This window comes from Pseudonaja textilis, chromosome 2 (assembly GCF_049901715.1).
Source record: "Pseudonaja textilis isolate UNSWEBS1 chromosome 2, rPseTex1.2, whole genome shotgun sequence".
In the NCBI taxonomy this organism is placed as follows: domain Eukaryota; kingdom Metazoa; phylum Chordata; class Lepidosauria; order Squamata; family Elapidae; genus Pseudonaja; species Pseudonaja textilis.
Genome location: NC_141991.1, coordinates 66353406 through 66375290, shown reverse-complemented (window position 1 = coordinate 66375290; position 21885 = coordinate 66353406). Strand labels below are relative to the sequence as shown.

At 39.0% G+C, this 21885-nt stretch overlaps 1 protein-coding gene across 3 annotated transcripts; it reads left to right on the top strand.

The window, feature by feature from the left end:
• The first annotated feature begins 1861 nt into the window (after positions 1 to 1861).
• TSPAN17 (tetraspanin 17) lies at positions 1862 to 20347 on the top strand. 3 transcript variants are annotated; one of them, XM_026726478.2, is made up of 8 exons: positions 1862 to 1978; positions 7682 to 7732; positions 9739 to 9885; positions 11121 to 11291; positions 13938 to 14063; positions 14632 to 14679; positions 15012 to 15128; positions 16568 to 20347. In XM_026726478.2, the coding sequence occupies exons 1-8, from the start codon at positions 1943 to 1945 to the stop codon at positions 16631 to 16633; spliced, it is 762 nt and encodes a 253-aa protein (XP_026582263.2). In that variant the 5' UTR covers positions 1862 to 1942; the 3' UTR covers positions 16634 to 20347. The 3 variants fall into 3 exon arrangements, with proteins under 3 accessions (XP_026582263.2, XP_087780318.1, XP_026582262.2); XM_026726477.2 differs by having other exon boundaries at positions 1865 to 2029; XM_087924192.1 differs by lacking the exon at positions 9739 to 9885 and having other exon boundaries at positions 1863 to 2029.
• Positions 20348 to 21885: the final 1538 nt, after the last annotated feature.

The window sequence follows — 21885 nt, the reverse complement described above, 5'->3', positions numbered from 1 at the left end:
AGATAGAGTTGGAAGGGACCTTGGAGGTCTTCTAGTCCAACTCCTGCCCAAGCAGGTGAGCTATACCATTCCAGAGAAATGGCTGTCCAATCTCTTAAAAACTTCCAGTGATGGAACACCCACAACTTTGGAAGGCAAACCACCAATTGTCAGAATATTTATCCTAGGTTGGTTCTCCCTTTGATATGTTTCCATCTGTTACTTTGTGTCTTGATTCAGGTGCTTTGGAGAATAGATTAACCCCCTCTTCTTTATGACAGCCCTTCAAATATTGGAAGACTACTATCATGTTACCCCTAGTCTTTCTCTTTGTTAGACATACCCAGACCCTGCAACCATCCATCATAAGTTTTAGCCTCCAGACTCCTAATGATCTTCTCTCCTCTTCTTTGCACTCTTTCTAGAGACCCAACATCTTTTTCATACTATGGTGACCAGAACTGGATATAGTATGGCAAGTATGATGTTACCTTGGAAACCTCGAAAAAAGTGACTTGGGACCTGTCCTCTAAGTTATGACATCACATTTGTGGTTGCATTACTGTAGTTTGGGCATGTGGCAATTGGCTTGCACTTATGACGGTTGCAGTATCTTGTGCTGATGTGATCTGATTTGCAATCTTCCCAGCCAGCTCCCACAACCAAAGTCAACTGGGGAAGCTTAATTGGATTAACTTAGTGACAGTGTGATTTGCGTAATGACCTCACTAAAAAGGGTCATAAAACCAGGTCCAGCCTATGATGATTCATTTATTAATTTGATTGATCACCAAATTCTGGTCCCAATTGTGGTTGTATGTTTTGACTACTTGATTATTTTTCTAAGATTTATTGAATGTCTTTTTTTCCAGGAGATTAAAACAGTAACATCACTTCTATTATTACCCCACGACTCTTATGATAGGCCAAGAAAATGTTTGCCCTAAGTCACTCAGTAAGCCTCCATGGCTCGAGTGGTTTCAGTATCTACTGAAATTGGAGGCCCCCCTCCAATACCTAAACTAATATTAATTCCTGTTTATTAATGTAAAGTTCTCTGGATTTTTTTTAAAGGGAGACCATACGACACATCTTCAGCAGTTGGTCTTAGATGTCATGAAATGTTTGCTCTATTCTGCTCTCCACTCTCACAACAGAAGCTTGTGGCCATTTTCCCTTTAGTATTTGTCTAAAGGGGTGCAGCTTTCTGTGTATATAGTGTGAATTTTTGCACAGAGCTCCCCAGGTGGGAGAGATCTCTGGGACAACAGAAGGTTGACTGGAATTTTTTGTCACTAAAAGGGGCTACTTTTTCTGAGAGGGCAACATATGATGGTGGGAAGCAGAAAAGCATACTGCAGTCTAACTAAAGCATTGTGCAATAGGTATACCTTCCCCTACATCCCAATCCTTTGGGGGGGACGGGGACGACCCTAACTTTTAAAGATGTGTTGCATTTATTTAAATAATTAAATGTGTCACCCTTCTCGCCACAAGGCCAATATATATACATATACAGGCATGTATGTATAAAACTGCAATAAAATACAAGTTATAACTAAGACGAGGAAGAAGGGAGCATTTATTGCAAATAAACGTAATTTCTTTAGGTTTGCATTATGTCTCGGAAGAAAGTGCTTCTATTTCGGGCCTCAGCAGACCTTTGGCCAGGCGAGATCAGTTAGAGAGGCTCCTGTGCTCCCGAGGGCCCGTACGGTACACGGTTTCCGAGAACCCAGCGGAGAGCAGCGGCGTGAGAAAGAGCGCGGAGGAACCACAGGCTCCGCCGAAGTCCGGATAGACAGACAGACAAGAGAGACTGAGGAACCGTGCACGCGCGTGCCGCTGCAGCAGCTCTCCCTCAATTCCGCCAGGGGGCGGGCTAGACGAGACGGTCCCGCGGCGGCGCTGGGCCTCGGCTGAGGGGAAGCATGGGGCTGTGAGCTCAGGCCCCGCGCTCGCCATGCCAGGGAAAGCCCAGCACTTCCAGGGTCCTCAGGTCAGCTGCTGCGCCAAATACCTGCTCTTCGCCTCCAATGTGCTCTTCTGGGTGGGTGAGCGCGAGCAAGCGAGCGAGTCGCGTCCCGCGGAAGCGAGCGGTCGGTCGGATGGGCGCCTGCACCGCTTCTACCTGGGCGGAGGGAGGGGAGGAGGCCAGGACGGATGGAGCGACCGGGCTGTGGCTGTTCCCACCTCCGTGGCGTTTGCAGCGAAGTCCGGGGCCTGGGGGGCGGGGGGCGGCGGCGGTCGGTCGCTGGTTTCCTGGGAAGAGAGGAGGGGAAGCTCCCTTTCGCCTAGTTGCGGAATCCTTTGCAAAGGCTCGTCGCGCCAGGCGGGTGCTCGCCGCGTCCGGATGGTCCCGCGCCGCGTTGAGCGTGACGGATTCGGCGCTCGAAAGTTTTTCAGCAAGGACGTCCTTGGTTCCCACCAAAGCCTCTCGCGGCGCCCGGTCGGTACTTGAAGACCGGCCGCTGTCTTGCTCCGAGTCTAGCGCTTGTTCCTGCTTCGGTTTCTCGGCATTTTCCAGCAGAAGCAGGAAAGGTTTTCCTAAAATCAGATATGTAACCCTTTGCCTGTCTCTTTCTGACACAGCAGCGTTTTCTCCTCTCACTCTCCTCTGGGGCAAAAAGTTATGACTATATTTTAGTGTGTCGGCTTCGATTTAGCGCCAGCATACTTTAGATCTTATCATGAAAAGCCCGCTCCGTTAGTAGGCTTGCACTCCGAAATTCCTTAATCCCTTTGTTTTGAGGAAATTCATACTGCGAAAACAGTACAGCTGCCCCACCTCATTCTTTCTTGCACGTATTTTACATAATTTCTGTTGTAAATCCCAGTGCTGCATGTATCTTAATTTGGGTTCACACCTGGTGTTAAGGTGTGTGATGGTTGTCACCCATTGTCTGAACTCTTTCACTGTGTTTTGTAAATAAGGATTGTGGCTAGCATGATACAGCATGACTTGTTCAACAAACTGTAGTTAAACAAGCCATGACTTAGCACATTGTGTCACTCCCAACCCATCCTTTATAGGTTGTTGGATGTAGCTGGGATCCCAGCTGCATAAACATTTAATAAATTATTATTAGAGCTAATGAACTACTATTATATAATAATAAATGTTTGGGTATTCTGCAGTTACATTCATAGTCAAAGTGGTGGAAATTTAATAATTCAAGCCCTAATCAAGGATCTATTTAACATTTAACATTTAACAGTGTATAACAGTGGTCCCCAGCCTTTGTGGCACCAGGGACTGGTTTCGTGGAACAATTTTCAGGTTTTGTAGAACAATTTCGTGGAGGGGAGGAAGAGTGCACAACTAGACCACTTGCATACAGAGTTTACTCTATGACTATCATTAAGTGTTGTACCTTATGATTCTTGATGAATGTATCTTTTCTTTTATGTACACTGAGAGAATTTGCACCAAGACAAATTCCTTGTGTGTCCAACCACGCTTGGCTGATAAAGAGTTCTATTCTATTCTATTCTATTCTATTCTATTCTATTCTATTCTATTCTATTCTAGTAGGAGTTTGATGATCTTTGAGAATCTAATGCCTGATGATCTAAGGTGGAACTGAGGCGTCTGCAAATACAGATGCTCACTTGCCCATCACTCACTTCTAGCTATATGACCTGCTTCCTGAAAGGCCATGGACCAGGACCAGTCCATGGCCCCAGGGATGGGGATTCCTACTGCAAAGGCAGTTTCAAGCAGAGTGGTTTTTTTTTAAATAAAATTAGGATGTTCAGGTCTAATAAATTCAATAGATTAATAATTTAATTAAATAATAGTATCATAAATTATTATGGTTCATTGCATAGTTAGTAAGATGTAAAAACTGGATTAGGCATTGTCATTCGTTTATTGGGTCCTTCTCGAGAACCTGGGATAGCAGATGTTGATGTTTGATGGGGCTAAAGGAAATGTCACAGGATTTAAGCTGTTCTGAGTAAAGCTGCCTTTTGCAATTGACCGAATTGAATTTGTCAATGCTGAAGGTGTTCAAGCGGTGCTCCAGTTGTTTTAGGATAGCACCTATTACTGTTGGTACTGTTTTCTTTTTCACTTGTCTATTTGTATAGCGGATTGCCTAATTGTGACTTTCATTGCATGCTTAGTTTTGTCCCTCAAGGACAATTATGATATAATTGTGTTACAGTTAAAGAAAGCTTGAGATCAGTTAGCAGTTGATTGTAGTAGTTTTGATTTTTCCTTATTGTGCTGGCCCTGTTTGAATCAGAATTATCTCATCTTGAAGTGGATGCCTATATTCATCTAGGAAACAGATTAATTTGAGACATTCCCATATCATATCTCCTATTTAATAGACACTAAGCCATGCACATCTTATCCAGTATACAGTATGCTCCTCTATCTTCTGTTTATTTTACAGTATATACTTATAAATATTTAACTTATATATAAGATATTTATTTTGCATAGTAAAAAAGTAGTACTACAAATTAGTAATGAATTATCTTACTTCTTATAAATGCTTCACCATGCAGATTAAATAACAAAATCAGCAAAAGATAAACACTCATAAACTAGCAAGTTGTCAACAGTACCTGGGGAATAGAAATTAAAACTGTTAGATCAAAATCCTCATTATCAAGATAAAACAGTGTTAACTTTATTGCTTGTGTAAAAAACAAATTACAGATTTTTTTTCCACAATTGAACAACTTTAGAATAACTTTATTTGGTGGTATGGAGAGTTCCAGCAGGGAAGACTATCTTGGCCAAAACTGTGCAAGTTTTAGGACTAAACTCAATCTGTTGACATGCAGGGCGAAACATACCTGGTAATTTTCTGATCAACAGAGGATCTAGCAGAGCAGATAAAATGGGTCATGGTTGCTTTATTTCTGTATTCTGTTTTAGAAAGGAAATCCTATGATTTAGCTCGTTATTTATTATGCAGAATATTTATCTTTCCTTTAGAAGATTTACTGGTTTCGTACAACGTACACCTACTTTCCTCTCTTTTTCTTGCTTCCTCCCACTCTTAAAGAAGAACTGTGCCCAGTTTGAACACTGCTATTGTAATTACTTACAGGTTGATGGAAAAAACCCACAGGAGAAAAATAAATCACAAAGACATAAATATCAATACTTCGTATACATCAAGGACATGATTGGAGCAAGTTGGAATGAAAAGATGTTAAAACAATGTTTGCTAAATAAAAATTAAATTCTGATACTGAACACTCACCAGAAAACGAGAAATTAATATTGAGAGAAATGTCAGTTCAGCTTCTCCAAGATCCATTTGAGAGAATCATTGCCAAGTGGAGTATTCCAGATATGTAGGGAGAGCAGTTTCCAGAACTTCTAATCAGTATTGGAGGATGCAAAGATAGGAAATGTTAACAAATGGATTTTCACACTGGCTATGAGTTGGCAGGAACTATTGTTTAGATGCAGAATGCAGAATAATAGAATTGGAAGAGACCTTGGAGGTCCTCTAAACCAACCCCTTGCTTAAGCAGGAGATCCTTTACCATTCCAGATAAAATGACTGTCCATTCTTTTCTTAAAAACCTCCAGTGATGGAACACTGGCAGCTTCTGGAGGCAAACCATTCCAATGATGTTCTCACTATCAAGAAATTTCTCCTTAATTTTAGGTTGCCACATGATGTTATGGCATAAGGAAAAGAAAAATGTTTAAAGTCAGACAGATTTTCTAAAATTGATGGCCAATAAGAACACCCCAAATAACATTTCCAGCTTTTTCTTGACTGTAGCCTGGGACTTTATGTTTCTTACAAGAAAAAGTAACTGAGTGAATTTTATATTTTTAGTTATGCACAGTATAGATTATATTTGTGTGAATTGGCAAGTGTTAACTGGCATTATTGAATTGGAATGAAATTTTTGGCGTAGAAGTTTCATGTGAGAAAATCACCTAAGAATGTTTGCTTATTTGTTTATTAGATTTTTTATTCATGCCTTTTATTACTTTTCCATATCAAATCAAATAACTGAAAAGCCAAGATTTGAGGTTTGGCATTCTTCTGATATTAGACTTATATTTTAATCTTATTTTACAAAGGTGAACATGAAGTGAACTGAAATAGGATTCTGATTTTGTATCCAGAGTTAATAAGATGAAATAAAACATAGTTTTCCCATTTTCATGTTCAGGGAGATTGTGGTCTAAGCTATCCACGAGAGAATCACCGAGGCTGCTTATTATTAACAATGATTTCTTAAGCCAATATAATTATCTCTACATTGGCCCCATTTTTAATAATATTCTGCACATTGTATTGTTTCCTTGTCTCCTGGTGTAGATTGGCCTTATACAACATCACAAATACTGTCATAAGGCCAATTTCTAAATTCTTCACATTCCACCTATTGAGATAACCTTCACAAAGCCCCGTAGGCAATGGCAAACAAATAGCAATTGACATTGAAAGAGGGGCAGGGTTTTACCCTGTGGGCAGGGGAAGGACTCTGATCAATGCTGTTGCTGTTTTAGAAATGTTCCATTCTTACCGTGGGAACAGTATAGCCATTGTCTGTACACAGTGCTAAGCTTGCAACTGCTCCAGCCTTCTGTTTTCCAAAGCTCTTAAGTTAGACTCCATATCCAAGTGATGGGTATCCTGCTAATATTAATGGGGTTGGCAAATGACAAGGATTTAGTTTGATCTTCTAGCCTATATATACAACCATAAAGTTGGCTTTGCTTGATTGGAGAATGTTAAGAATTATACTCAGGAATTGACTGTATGGAGGCAGGCAAAATCTCTTTGCTAAGCGAGACAGTTGTTAAGTGAGTTTTGTCCCATTTTACAATCTTTCCTGCCACAGTTAAGTGAATCACTGCAGTTGTTAGTAACATGGTTGTAAAGTGAATCTGGATTCCCCATTGGCTTTGCTTGTAAAGGTGATGTTCTGACCCAGGCCCTTTTCCAACAAATCAAATACAATCCAAAAGGAACAGAAACCTTGTAATGCTTTTGCAAAACAATTAGCTGTGATAAGCACAAGCCTTGCCAAACTGTGCGAGACAAAAGATAACAGACAAGAAATAATTTGCAATACAAGAATCTTCAAACTCAGGATACTGGAACATCCACAAGGCTGGAGCTTCAAAACATCTTTGCCTTCTGCAAAGTACGTTTGTTTCACAGCTGGCTTTTATCTTCTTGAAGGAGTCGTCATTACCTTGCAGCCTTACTCCCAAGTCGCCCGTGCTGTTGTAGCTGCTCTTTCCTGTGAACAATCCTGCATGCACACGCACTTGGCACAGGCTCCTCGGGAACCTCCTCATCACTGCTGCCAGCCCCCACAAACTCTGAAGGCAGCAGTCCACTCTCTAATGGTTCTGGCCCTTCATCTGAGTCCTCCCTCTCTTCAGCCGTCCGCACCTACTGCCGGCTAACCACAACAGGAGATCATATGACCCTGGGACATTGCAAACGTCATAAAACGAGTCAGTTGCCAAGCATCAAGATTTTGATCATGTGACCATGTAAATACTACATCGTAAATGTGAGAAACAGTCATGAGACACTTTTCTCAGTGCTGCTGTAACCTTGAACAGTTATAAAGGAATAGTTATAAGTCAAGAATTACCCCTCCCCCTGCCTCTGCAGTCTTTCTACATACTTTGTATAGAGCTAAATTGCTCCCTATTGTTATCCTATGCATGATTGTGGCCTTTTCTCTTTTGCAGTTGTTGGGGGCAGCTTTCCTAGGCATTGGCTTGTGGGCTTGGGCAGAAAAGGTAAGTATGGCCAGGAAGGGGAATGTTTTTCTGATTGCTTTATCTGATCCCATCTTGGTATCCAGGTAATAAATTGTTCTGGTATGAGTATATGAACCATACCTGGATTATGTGAATTGGACAAATTATTCATTTGATTTTATAGTAGAATTCTGTGGACCAGTCTCCAGAAAATAGTGAGTAGCTCCAGGAAAATGTTAAGTTTTATTTAAATTCAATAAAAATATGCATAATTAATTCAGTAGTTCAGTTATATGTAGGAATTGAAATTTGCTAACCATTTTTTTAAAAAATTTTACTCGAAGGCTTTGGGTGTGCATGCAACTTGGGCACTTGGCTAAAAATGAGTAATAATGAGTCCTTCTGGTCCAACATTATTTACAATTAGCCAGCTAAGTGCCCATGAGGAGCTAAGAAGCAAATTCTTTTATAAGAAGTTTTCATTTGTTTTCTGTATACTTGTTTTTCAGAGGTTTACTATTTCTGTACATGGACATTTCATTCCACTGCCAATTTTATTTTCCCACCCTCCATTCGTTCAGTCGTTTTTATAGCTAAGTATGAGCCTAGAACGCAATGCACTGTGCTCAATCAGGTCTTTGAGACCATGTGCTGAGCAATAGCTGGTGAGCCTCATCATGTTATATCTTTGTCTCCAGTCGTTTCGCATACTACCAGCATGCTTTGATTTTCTGAAACCAGATCTAAAATAACATTTATATATATTCTCCCATCGCTGACCATTTTTATTTTGTGAAAAAGCAGCTGTAGATTGTGGTCCCTGAGATGATTTCCTATTGAGAATGGCTCACCTTCTCATTTGGCACCAGTAGTTTTGCTTGATGTTGTTTTCATGACAAACAGCAGCCGAGAGTTTTCATTTGGAAACTGGCACTGAGCCCAGATGAGAAGGACATTTTAGTTTGTTTATTTATTTACTTACAGAAAAGTATATATCGCTCCCCTCATAGTACTCCAGGTGGATTACATAATTTTTAAAAATCTTATTAAAATAAAATAGAAAAATAACTATATGCTGCCCGCCCCCCCAAATAGCTGCCCAATCATTATAAGTTCCCAAAATCAATCAGTAAACACCCAATTTCCACCTTTCAAAGTGTCACCGAAAAGGATGCTAGGTGTAGCACAGGTGTACTGCTATCTTTGGCTTTGTGTCCTTGTCATCTGATGCAGAGAATGGAACACTTGGACCCTGAGGGTATCCGGGAGCCAAAACCATGCAGTTTTATAGAACAAAACTAACTGTTTAAATTAAAATTGGAAAGCTGTCAATAACCACTGCAGCAATAAAGAATAGGATGTTTTTGCCTGCTAGAATTCTGGCTGCTTAAAAGCGGCCTGCATTTTAGCTATGTACATAATGAAAAACAGCTTATTTTCCTTTCCACACCTGTTCACGTTTTCTTTCTCATCACTTTGTATACATATAACATTTTTAACATTGTATACATACAACATTTTTAAACAAATAATTTATAATGTAAATAATAAATATAGGAGAATACATGTGTGTGTTTAAAAACTGCAGTTTTTTTCTGAGTAAGCTAAGGTTTGAGGGTTCCTTGGTGCCCTCTTGAGCTTGCGTGTTTTCTTGCAGATGTTTCATTACCCAGACTAGGTAACATCATCAGTGTTAGTCTAAGCTAAGGTTTGCTCAGTTAACTCCTGTTCTGGCTTTGTGATTAATGTACCACTTCCTTCTCCAGCCAATCTGTAGAGCCGGAAATTATTCTCAGAATTTCCAGTCAGGAATCTGCATATATTTGAAGGGTAACAAGTTGGGGAATGATGGTATAAATATATAGTTTACCTTTCACACATCATTAGACAATTGGTATAGTAACTATTGTGTACATAACCTCAACAGTGGAAATTCTATGCCATTGGGTTGTTGTTTTTTTCATCCATATGTAGGAAAACTGATATTTTGCTGAAGGGAATTTGGCTGTGGTGTCAACTTCAGCTCTGTGTCTTTCTCTATCCAGGGTGTACTTTCCAATCTGTCATCCATCACAGACCTTGGTGGCTTTGACCCAGTCTGGCTTTTCCTCGTGGTTGGAGGGGTGATGTTCGTGCTGGGTTTTACTGGCTGTATTGGGGCACTGAGGGAGAATACGTTGCTCCTCAAATTTGTATGTCTTTTTCTCTTCTTGTTTTTTTTTTCTTATTGGCATAGCTGGGCTTGTGTGGATCAAATCATGACATGACAAGAACTCCCAGGGTGACATTGGCAAGCAGTTCTTTTTCTTACTCTTAGTCCACTTCATTTTCAAGAGAAAATAGACATATTAGTACAGGTTCTCAACTTACAACCACAACTGAGTCCAAAATTTCTCTTGTTAAGCGAGACAGTTGTTAATTGAATTTTGGCTCATTTTACATCTTTTCTTGCCAGTTGTTAGTGAAGATTACTGCAGTAATCTTAAATTAGTAATCTGGTTGCTAAGTGAATCTGGCTTCCCCATTGACGTTGCTTGTCAGAAGATTGCAAAAGGTGATCCCATGACCCTGAGATATTGCAACCGTCATAAATATGAGTCATTTATCAAACATCTGAATTTTGATCACATGACTATGGGGGTGCTGCAATGGCCATAAGTGTGAAAGATGGTCATAAGTTACTTTTTTCAGTACTATTGTAACTTCAAACGGTCACTAAATGAACTCTTGTAAGTTGAGAACTGCCTATATATATTACAGGATTATGAAGGAGCACTTACAAAACATAATATGGTAATTCTTAGTGTAGCATTATTTTGACATTATTTGGAAACTAGACAAGGACGCAGAAAATTTTATGTAGGCTTTGTTGTATGAGAAGCATAATAGAAATTGAGTTTTATTTTGGCACTGGAAGGAAAACAAGACATAATGCTTTGAATTGGTATATTATACAGGAAAGTTACATTTATATTTGAGAAATGAATAGTATATACAAGCTGGAACAAGGGGCTTAATGCAAGTTGAAATGATAGCATTAGGAAAATAATACACCAGCATTATTGGTGGATATTATATTTTTCCTGGGAGATATGAAGAAAAATAAAGTATTAACTCAATTTCCTTCTATTGCCTTGGCAGGAAAACAATATAGGGCTTTGAAGCCATATAGCCATATGAACTGAACTTTAAAAAACAGCTTATTAACGTAGAAATTAACTAGCAATATAACATTTGTTTTATTTTGTCCTTCAGTGCATCAGCTATCCTCTGACAAAATTTTAAGCAAAGCTTCTTTTCCTGCGACTTGTGCTTATCTAGTCAATGTGAGAATGAACCTTACCCTGAAGCAGGATATTATATTCCCATGCTGATGGGAGATCTTTTGGTTTTGCACACTAATGATGTACCTCTCTTTTGGCACCAGTTCTCTGTGTTCCTGGGGCTCATCTTTTTCCTGGAGCTGACAGCTGGTGTCCTGGCCTTCATTTTCAAGGACTGGATCAAGGATCAGCTCAACTTCTTTATTAACAATAATGTCAAGGCATATCGCGATGACATAGACCTCCAGAACCTTATAGACTTTGCTCAGGAATATGTGAGTTATGTAAATTACCTATAGCAATATGTCCGTTTGTAATGTTTGTGTATGTTCAGGCTTCTTTGGAAGAATCCTGGTTGTAACATGACAGCTTTTGAAATATTACCAGTCCCCCCAAAATATTTGTTGTCACTTACCCTGGGTTTACAAAGTCACCCCTAAAAATCTCTTCCTGTTATGTGTACATACACATATACATATGTTTGGTCTCTATCCTTTGAAGGAATATTCCCCCAGACATTCAGCTTTGACTTCTCACTCATGCGTAGATATAGGAGATATAATTTGTATAAATTATTGTGCAGAGTTTCAATATAGAAATGCAGGAGACTGTTGTTACTTGCTCTTAAGACCATTTTTTGATGTGTTTCTTCTGCTCTAAACTACACAAGGTATTGCAGTAGATTATAAATTCTTCTGGATTATGTTCCTTATTTTAAACATGCTACAATAATGGGTACCACATAGTTATGTAGATGAGAAGAAAGAATTCCAGGGCTGCATTAAATCCCTTGTAGGCGCAGGAACAATTATTTTCATAGATCCTTGTTGTGGTAATAATCCAGACGCTTAGTGTTATAGATATATTCCCTGAAGCTACATTCTTCAATAAGTCACAAGGGGTAAGAGATAGTAGGTATCTGCATAATAAAATAAGAATGATATCTTAAATACACTTAACTTTAGGATATATTTTTTACTTTGCTGTCACTTTCCTACTTTGAGATTTTCTTTTTAACTTGAAGTAGTTTCATGGGGTATTTTTGTAGGTCTTAGGCAAGAACTACTTAGGTTTTAGGCCTGTTGTCCCCACTGGATAATATGCACATGGACAATTTAGTTGGAAATAATCTTTTATATCATCCATTAGTTTTTACTCCTCAATTTGAGAAAAAAGTCTGTTTTGTTAAGCATTAAGCAACTTTACTTCCATAGTTTTTTCTTACCTAGAGAAAGGTGAGCAAAAATGTGTTTTGGTGTTAATTATATAATCAACAATATTATAAAAAACAACATGCTTAGATGATTTTGATCAGAAAGGCAAGATGTTATTGTTTAATCAGTGTTTAAAACAGTGTTAAAATGCTTTTCTTTTCAAGTGCATTAATATCTCTATAATTTTTGAGAATGACAAAAACATGTTCTAGTGCAAATTAAAACATAAATTAAAAAATAAGTGAAAATCACTGTGCTAACATGGCAATGATAAGATTGTATGCACCACAATTTATCCCTCAGTATGTATGTTAATATGTATATACATATATACATATTTTATATATGTGTGCTTATTGCACACTATTTATTCTGAATAAATGTTCATCTGGCCGGATCCTACTGACTTATTTTCTGTCGCTTTTCAGTCCTTAAAAAGGACAAAGCAAATATGGATCATATTTTTTCTATTCCAGAAGAGATTGAATGCATTAATCAGAAATTGGATAACAGTTCAGTGTAAATACCTCATTAAGATATTTAATAATAATAATTTTTATGTATCCAGTGAAGTATTGGATATATCTTCGCAACTTTGTTTCAGCATGTTGTAACCCAGTGGTCCCCAACCTTTTGAGCACCAGGGACTGGTTCCTTGGAGAGAGATTTTTCTGTGGACCAGAGGCAGTGTGGTTTCGCTTGCTGCCTGGATCCCGCAGATGGGGCTTTGCTTGCTTGCATGGCCCAGTTTCTGGCATATCGTGGCCTGGTGCTGGTCCACGGCCTGGAAGTTGGGGACCCTGTTGTACCCGATCTTTCCTGATACTATTCTTAAATCATGTGAATATGTGTGTTTCAGTTTTATAATTTGAACTGAAATACCTTTTCTACCTACGTTATTTTTTTAAGAAATGTAATTGCACTATGTATACAATGGAATTTAATGTTTATAGCTCTAAAAAGCCAATACGTCAGCATGATTTTAACTGTGGAGTTTTGGGGGTGGGCGCCAAATTCTTTTCACTAGTACTAAAATGCTTTCAAGAGCTCCTTTCAAAAAGCTATAAAGGTAATCATAAGATTTCGCACAAGAAATTTAAGATGAAAAATTATTAAAAAGGATTTTTAAAAATCCTGCACAGACCTGTCATCCTTTCATTTCCTTGACTGTGTCACAAACACTCATAATGGAAGGGGCTTGCTGATAGCAACGCACTATATTATTTCAGGTGAACCAGATGGTTCTTGAAAATAAGACAGAAGAGTGATTTCAGGCATGTTGTTTCTCATACGCATCCAGGTTATTGTTATATAAAAGAGAGGGATGAACAATAAGGAAAGTACAGGAGAGCAGCAATTTGAAAAGCATGATTGCAGACAAACCTCACCAAGTGAGCTAACAGTGCAGAACAAATAATGAGTGTGGTAGTTCTCCTGTTTCCTGCAGGGACTCATCATTAGACAATTAAAAGGTGTGAAGGCCACTCCAGAGGTGAACATGCCATCTCATGGCTGATAATGAACCTGCAACATTGCAAAATTGCTTCCTGTATTAAACCTTACACGCTCTTAAATCATTTCTCCATTTTCTGTTTTTATTTTTATTTTCCACGCTGGTCAAAGTTCCTTCATTCTTTTTGCTCAGTACTGCAGAGCGCTGCAGTTTGCTGAGCATTCTTTCCAGTCTAACCCTGTCTCCTTCCGCAGTGGTCGTGTTGTGGGGCTCATGGACCTAATGACTGGAACCTTAACATTTATTTCAACTGCACTGACTCCAATCCCAGCAGGGAGCGCTGTGGGGTGCCCTTTTCCTGCTGTCTCAAGGATCCTGCGGTAAGGAGCTGAAATATGGAAATAAGTGAGATGGATTCTCCCTTTGCTCATCCCCTGTAGACCTAAATAATGTCTGAGCAGGTTTTTTTTAAGGTCCTCGTATTGACATAGGAATCTAATTGTGTGAATTGTTAGGAAAATATACGTAGATTAAATGCAGCCTTATCCAAATGGATAATTTTAATTTGGAGAACAAATGTGGCGCAGGGACTGAGCTGTTAGACTAGGAGCATGGAAACCCAGGTTGGAGATAAGGAGGTAGCAGTGTGTATGCTGCTTTGAGCTCCTGTTGGAAAAGGTGGGATACATATTTAAAACATAAATAAATAAGAAAATTAGTGTCAGTCATATATTTGTCATTCCGTGGAATTCCTTCACCATGATAGGGCAGAGTGGAGGTGGGAAAGAGGAGAAGAGCTAAAGCTGAAGGTAGAAGTTGCAAATTATTTGGAAGCGTGTGGAACGAAAAGCAAATGCTGGATATATTTAGGGGAGAAACAGTGAATCTCTTTTCTGGGTTCCCTTATGAGGATGACTTCAATGACTTTTGTGTCTGTTCTTTTGACAGGAAGATGTTCTCAATACACAATGTGGCTATGATGTCCGCCTTAAACTGGTGAGGGTCAGGCTGGTGTGGTGGGGAAGTTTAGTGGAAAGAACGAGGTGACTGTCTGTCCGGAAAAAAGGCAGGACCGGAATAAGCGTAAAGGAATGGTCTGAATGTAGAGTGAGAGCACAGGTTCTGAAAGGGGTCTGTGTGGGAGTATTAGAATGCCACTGATTGCAAGAGAGCACATGCATTTGGCCATACGTTCAAGGGACAGCCTCTAATTAGGCTACAAAAAATTCTACTGTATTTTCTGAATTTGGGCTGCGGGGAGACGTGATCACTGCACTTTGTGCTGCTTTTAGAGTCCTTCCGTTGCTCTTCTGTACCTTTTTTTGCAGGAGCTGGAGCAGCAGAGCTTCATTCACACGAAAGGGTGTGCTGGTCAATTTGAGAAGTGGCTCCAGGACAATCTCGTTGTAGTGGCAGGGACCTTTATAGGTGTGGCTCTTCTACAGGTATGAGCTTCCACGTTACTGAGAATTCTTTCTCCAAGTAACCCCCCCATGGAAATACCATCCCTCCATCCATCCATCCTTGATATGCAACTTTCCCAGGACTCAAGGCTGCCATTTCATCCATTGACCAGGAGAATGGCCAGAAGTTATCAGAAATACATTGATCTTACAGAACGGGATAGGACCAATTTTGGAGTGAAAGTAGGAAGTTTTTAGGTAGTAGACTCTTCTCATTGTTGCTTTGAAGAACCTTCAATCTCCCCAACCTCAAAATGATGCTACCAACATAGTATGGTGCCTAAGTCTGATAACTAGTTTTATCCTATTTATAGCATTTTAGAGCATGTAAGATTAACTCTGCTCTCTTGCCACATACTTTGATAGAGCAAGTATTTAGCCCAAATGAACTTCTATTGCACACGTGTTCTAGGTGGATGTGATTTTTTTCCATTACTAGAAGGTTATTATTTTTTTTACCATACCCCATTGTAATCAAGTATGTACAGGGCCAGTTTTTGGGAGAAGTCAGTTGCTTAGTTTTTGCGTTCCATCTCATAATTATGATCATAATAGTGAATGCATAATACTAATGAAAATAACAGTAATACTAGTATATTTTTATCTCCATTTCCCTCAGTTTAACATGGCAAACATATCTAATCCTCCTGCCTCCTCTCCGTTTCTGAGTTACTTTTGTGATGCCAGTGGGATTAGATCCAAGATATGTGGATACCTGTCAATCATGAATCTTGCAAAATGGTTCATCTCATAGGACTATGTAGATAAAAGAGCTGGAAAGAATTGCAAAAGCTGCTTTTCAGTGGATAGTTAATAGTTGTATTAATTGCACGTGCACTTCATCTTAGGCATGATAAAATAGCCTATTTGTGATTCTGTGCAATCAAAGGTAGGGAACTTCAAAGTGAACAAAATGGAAAGGATATCTGCATTTGTGTATCTTTGTTCCATTCAGATGATTGCAATTCGTACCTGATCCATTCATTTCAATTGGATTGCAAATGAAAAATTCCTTGTTGAAGTCAAACCCATAGTTACTAGGGAACAGGTGCTGTAGATTACATTTCTGTAATTGTTAGGTTACAGGGAAAAGAAACTTGAGGCCACGTGTTGAGGCTGCCTTTCTATAATTTTGAGATAGGCTGTTCACTGGCAGAGCAAAGCTGACCAGGCCTCTCTGTCACTTGCCCTGTAGTAATAAGATTTGAGTGCTCCAACCATGAGAGTGAAATAAATAGCTTCGTGCTGCACCATTTCATTATTAGGGGCTGCTAAGACTGCATCCCCCAAACTTTCTGGCTGGAGATTCTAGAATTGCAAATACTGTATATCTGGAACATTAGGAAGGCCGGTCGTGTATTGGGTATGTGTGCACCACAATAACAAGCATTTCACAAGCACGTCTTCAATTTGTATTTCAGATATTTGGTATCTGCCTGGCACAGAACCTAGTGAGTGACATCAATGCTGTGAAAGCCAATTGGTGACACCAGAAGTGAGATTTTGCTGTCTCCTACAGATTCCCAGATCTCTTGAAGGACTGAAGCCAAGTCTTCAAGCTACAACCACTGAGTGCTGCTAAGCCATCAACAAGCTCCTATCGGGGGTTGAGATGGGAGTCACCAGTATTAGTAACTACCTGATGCCTTTCCATAGCTTTCTCTTCCTGACTGGGGCACATAAGTCATGTAAATAGTATTTATGTCAGGCTTCTGGAGGCTCCTTTGACCCACTGCAAAAACTGCAGAATTAGAAGCATCTGTTATGCATATAGCCTGGAAGCAGCTCTGGATTTTGTTGCGTGACCACCGGAGGCCCCTATTGATGAGGTAGCATGGCTCATGTGGTTTCCACTGAGGAAGCTAGTGGAAACATTGTCCTAATCCTGCTGCCTGGAGCAGCTTCACACTCCTACCTGTCTTGGCCCCCTACTTGAATTCTCTACACTCTACTCCCCGTCTGCTCTGCTCTCCTGCTTAACCAGAGATTAAGTTGGGGTAACTCAAGCCTGAGTTCCCTTGTTCAAATTACATCTTATTTTGTGGATCATACTGTTGGATTTTGCTGTTGTCCTAAGAGGTCCGAAACAAGCTATTGGGAAGATGCTATTATAACTCGTTGGGGGCAGTAATTTTCAGTTTTGGTTTTTAAGGCTAAAATTCTGGCGGATATGGATTCCAGTGGGAGTAAAGCCTATCAGACAAAACCAAACAGGTCAATTCAGTCCAATCCACAAATAGTAAACCAATAGTAAACTAAAAAAATCTTCTCTGATAGTTTAGAAAAACATGACACTGTAACAGAAATGAATCTGTTCTGAGCATTTGATTGTACCTGTTTGGTACGTTACAGAATCTTACAAGTTACTTGAACTTAAAAGGTAAATTTGGATATGTTTAATCAGCCCCATTATTTGTATGACAAATGTGCAGTCTTTTATATGCAATATCTATTTCTCTGAAGGGCCCACAAAGAGAATTCTAGATCTCTTGAACCAAGTTTTGTCCTTGGCTGGATATAATGCCACCTTTTGTTCCAGAAGTTGGCTCATAGCCTTGCAGAGTACTTGTATTTCATGGAATGGTGCAATGCTGAGAAAGATTTTGCACTGATACACCTCTCTGCACGGCTATAATGTAGGTTCTACTACTTCCTTTCTTTTTGAAAAGAGTTTATCTTAATCTCCCTGGACTCTGCCTACTGTTCCCCATAAAGTACTTGTTGGCAAACATTTTTCGGGGACTTCTCTTTACCTTATTGACAAATCTGAGGAAAAGGACCAGTTTGATTTGGGACCGGTTTGTGTCATGGATGTGATTTAGATGCAGTGGTATTCGTATGGGGGTGGGGGATGGGGATTAAAGTGTGATTAAATTTTTAATCTCCCATTTTGTACTGGAACTCTCAGACTCATCTTCACATGCCCTCAACCACGGCTTAAGCCTGCCCCAGTAACTGTTTTTAATGTGATTTATCCTTGTGAAGTTGTTTCTGCGTAATTGCCAGTACGCACCTGAAGCAGCTTAAATTTGTCCTTAGTGTTCCAGTTCTAAAATAGGGTTTTCTCTATTTTCCCAAAGCAGTTTTTGCTACAGCAGAAACCAGCACACTTCAAATGTGGTTGCGGATATTGTCAGGAAGGAGATCTGTCCAGCTTCTACCTGATTCCTTCCTTTTTGTTACTAGGAATTGCCCTCCATACCATTTTAGCTGGTGCAGGAGGAACTGGACATTTGCAGAGACGTGTGAATGCACAATGCCCAACAGGTCCTTTCTGTGGTGCTGGTCAGGTTTTACAGAGGAACTTTAGTACCCAAGTCTAGAACTTTTGAAACAACTAGAATTTTATTTGGAAAATGGGACTAGTATCTCTACAAGGAAGTGCTGGATCCACATTGAACCAAGGGCCTTTTAAACTGGGAAAGAATGAGATTCAGCCCTCTGTGTGTTACTGTTGAGTAAGCAAATGAGTGCATTACATGCTTTCTGTTGCATTTGTACATAAACACTGCTGTTTCCTCCCCACAAACTTAGTAGAGTTTTCTGTAGTTTGTGGGAAGGAGACAGTAGTGTTGTTTATATTGGTTGTACTTTTCTTCCAGGCCAGGGATTTGCAGATTGAACTCTAATGCGGCCCTCTGGCTATGCTCCAAGACTACTGTATGTTCTGACTGCAGTGGCAGCTTTTGTCCACGTGAGGATGCTCTTGGCTAGCATTCCTCCAATTTACAGTTTTACCTGAAAGGAAGACTTTTCCCTGAAATAATGTAACTTGCAAATGTGACGGATTCCCTGAGTATTTGAAGCAGATGACGTCTAATCTTTTCGGGGATATGTTCTAAAATTCCGGGTCACCTTTTTGTTAGAACATCCCATGGGGCTCTGCTTCTGTTTGTTTGTGTGTGGTTTTTTTGTGTTGAACCTGGGGTGATGCACTCTACTAGGATGGCTGTGACCGCATGCATGCAAGGAGGGAGGGTTGATAGAATGAGAAAGCTTAGTGGATTCCCATTTGCCCTGGGTCTCCTATTTCCTGTCATCTCTTGACAGCTGAAACCCGTGGGATGATGTACTTCGCAGCAGCATCCTTTCCCCACCCACAAAAGAAGAGAAAGCCATTATGAAGCTGTCAACATGTATGAAAATGAAGCCCACTGCATATGCAAAAGTTACAACCTATCTGCGATATGTTAATCAGAGACCAAAGGATAAGTTGCTAAGCAGATTTATTTTCATGTCTTCCACACTTGACTGTTGTAAACTTTCTTGGGCTTAGTAATAAGATGCACATGCAATGAAACTACAGGCTGCCTTGGCAGCTAACGTCTGCTTCTTCTACTTCTTCTTTTTTTTTTTTTAATTCCATTCATTTGCATCTTGCTGGTTTTCTTGCCGGTCTTTCTTTCTGTGATTGACTTGACAGTCTTTTTTTCAGCTTAACTCTCACTTCCTTCACATCCTCTTCCTGCTATGTGTTTTACAGTACAATATTAAAACTGTTATTCCAAAATTGTAGAGTTTTTAAAACATAAATCCTCTTTAATTACTGTAATGGGTGTTTCAAGTTGGGTGATCAGGCTTCTGCTATTGATCACTTTTCAAGACTCAGGTTTGTGTATCAGTGATCTTACTGCAGCATCTTTTTTAGTTTGAAATGCTGCCAATCATACATGGGTTTTGTTTTATATATTTCTTTGGTAGAAGAAAGTCCAATTTTTAATTTAAAAATGGTGTGTGATGATCGCGTGCTTTTTTTCTACTGTCAAAAGCTTTTTTCTTAAATTTTCTTTTCCATCTGGGCTGCTAAATATTAACAAGTGACAATTACAAGATTATCAGCAAATTTTCAACTGATTTTATGCTGTCCGGATAATTTAAAAATAGAGGAAGCAGCCCTCCTGAAATAGAATAAACATCTATAGTAGCCACTCTGTAGTTATGACTGCAAGATGACATAATATGAGGAAAATTGTATAAGAACAAGATAATTAATTGCAAAGGGGAAGTGCTTTGGTTATTGTAGAGGCAAAAGAAAGTTGTTTTGTGTCACCATTTAAAATCAACATTTTTAACAGTATTGGTGTTTATGGACTGGAATGTGCTTGATTAAATGCAAAAGGTGTTGGCACTGATGTATTTCTTTTGGATCTAGATTGAAAAAAACCCAAGTCAAATGCAAATAAAATATAAACAGACTGGAATGATGGTTCAGTTATCATATACAAAAAGTGCAGTTATCAAGTGCAAAATCAGCAGCAGCAGCAATGAGAGATCATTTACCTGCTTATGTTATGATTGAATGAGTAGACAGTACTGTCAATACTTTTTATATAAAACCCTCCGTTTACATCACCACCTAAGAGCAAGCAAATGTGGCTACCAGACAATATAAAATACAAATAGAATTAGGTAAAAGGATGAAATAACAGAAACAAGTATACAAATGTTCCAAGAGTGGAAATTTGGATGAGTTTTCTGTACCAGAAAAATGATGAAACATTGTGGGAAAATCTGGCATCTGGAAGCCCATCAAGAAAGAATTTCAATTATGCTTAGCATCACTTAGACAATATAAATCAATAAGAAATAAATGCTTTTTAATTATTTGAATTCTGCTTAAAGGCAATTGTTCAGCTAAAATGTAATATCTTCTGGTAATGTGCAATATCCAGACTGTAAATTGCTGCTTAGGTATTGATAATACATTAATATTTCAGGCCAATATTTCAGGCAGCAGTTCGCACTAAACATACTGTATTTACAACAAACATCTAATGCTAAACATACATGCAGTTTGTGTCTTGTACACATGGAAGAGGTAGGTACAGCATTTAGGGTTACATTATCTGTGGGCCTGTTGTTACAGATAACAGTTTCAGCTGTCATGGTTAACCACCAAATGTAGTTTAGTAAAATCATTGAAATGAAAGCACAACATGTCCCTTGGTGAATTACAGCACAGGATGTCCCCAAAACAAAAACTAAATCCAGTGTAGATCAGATATAGTCTGAAATTTATGAATAGATCTCTTGATTTCTAAAAGATACCAATGACTCTCATCTAGTCTTTCTCTCTTTTTTTAAAATAAATTTTATTGATTTTACAATTAAAACAAACCAACAACACATACATAAATGAAAGAGAGAAAAAGAAGAAAGGGAGAAGAAAACAGAAAGAAAAAAATAGAAAACAATTAAAAACATTCTCATCTTCAACAGTTTGTAAGACCTCTTTTTTATCCTTATTTTATGCCATATACACACACCTAATCCTTACATATATCTGTGTATCACTACTATGGATTTGTCCTATCCTCTTTTGCATTTTAGTGTGAAGTCTATTTTTGGTCTATCCATTTGTACCAGCAGTTCCAGCTGTTGTAGTATATTGAAGTGTCTTTATTTTTTAATGCCAAAGTTAATTTGTCCATTTCTGCACAACTTGAAATTTTTTGAATGATCATCTCCTCTGATGGAACATGAGGCTGCTTCCAACATTGTGCAAAAGCCAATCTGGCCGCTGTCAAAATGTGTATTATTATATATTTCACTTTTTTTTATATTTATTTATCAAAGATCCCGAACAGGAAGGACTCTGGTTTGAATTCGATCTGTTCTCTTGTCATTTCTTCCAGCCAATTTGTAATTTTCTGCCAATGTTTTTGAGCTTCTGTACAGGACCACCACATATGGAAAAAAGTTCTCTCTTTTGTTTTTTTGCATTTCCAACAATTTGGAC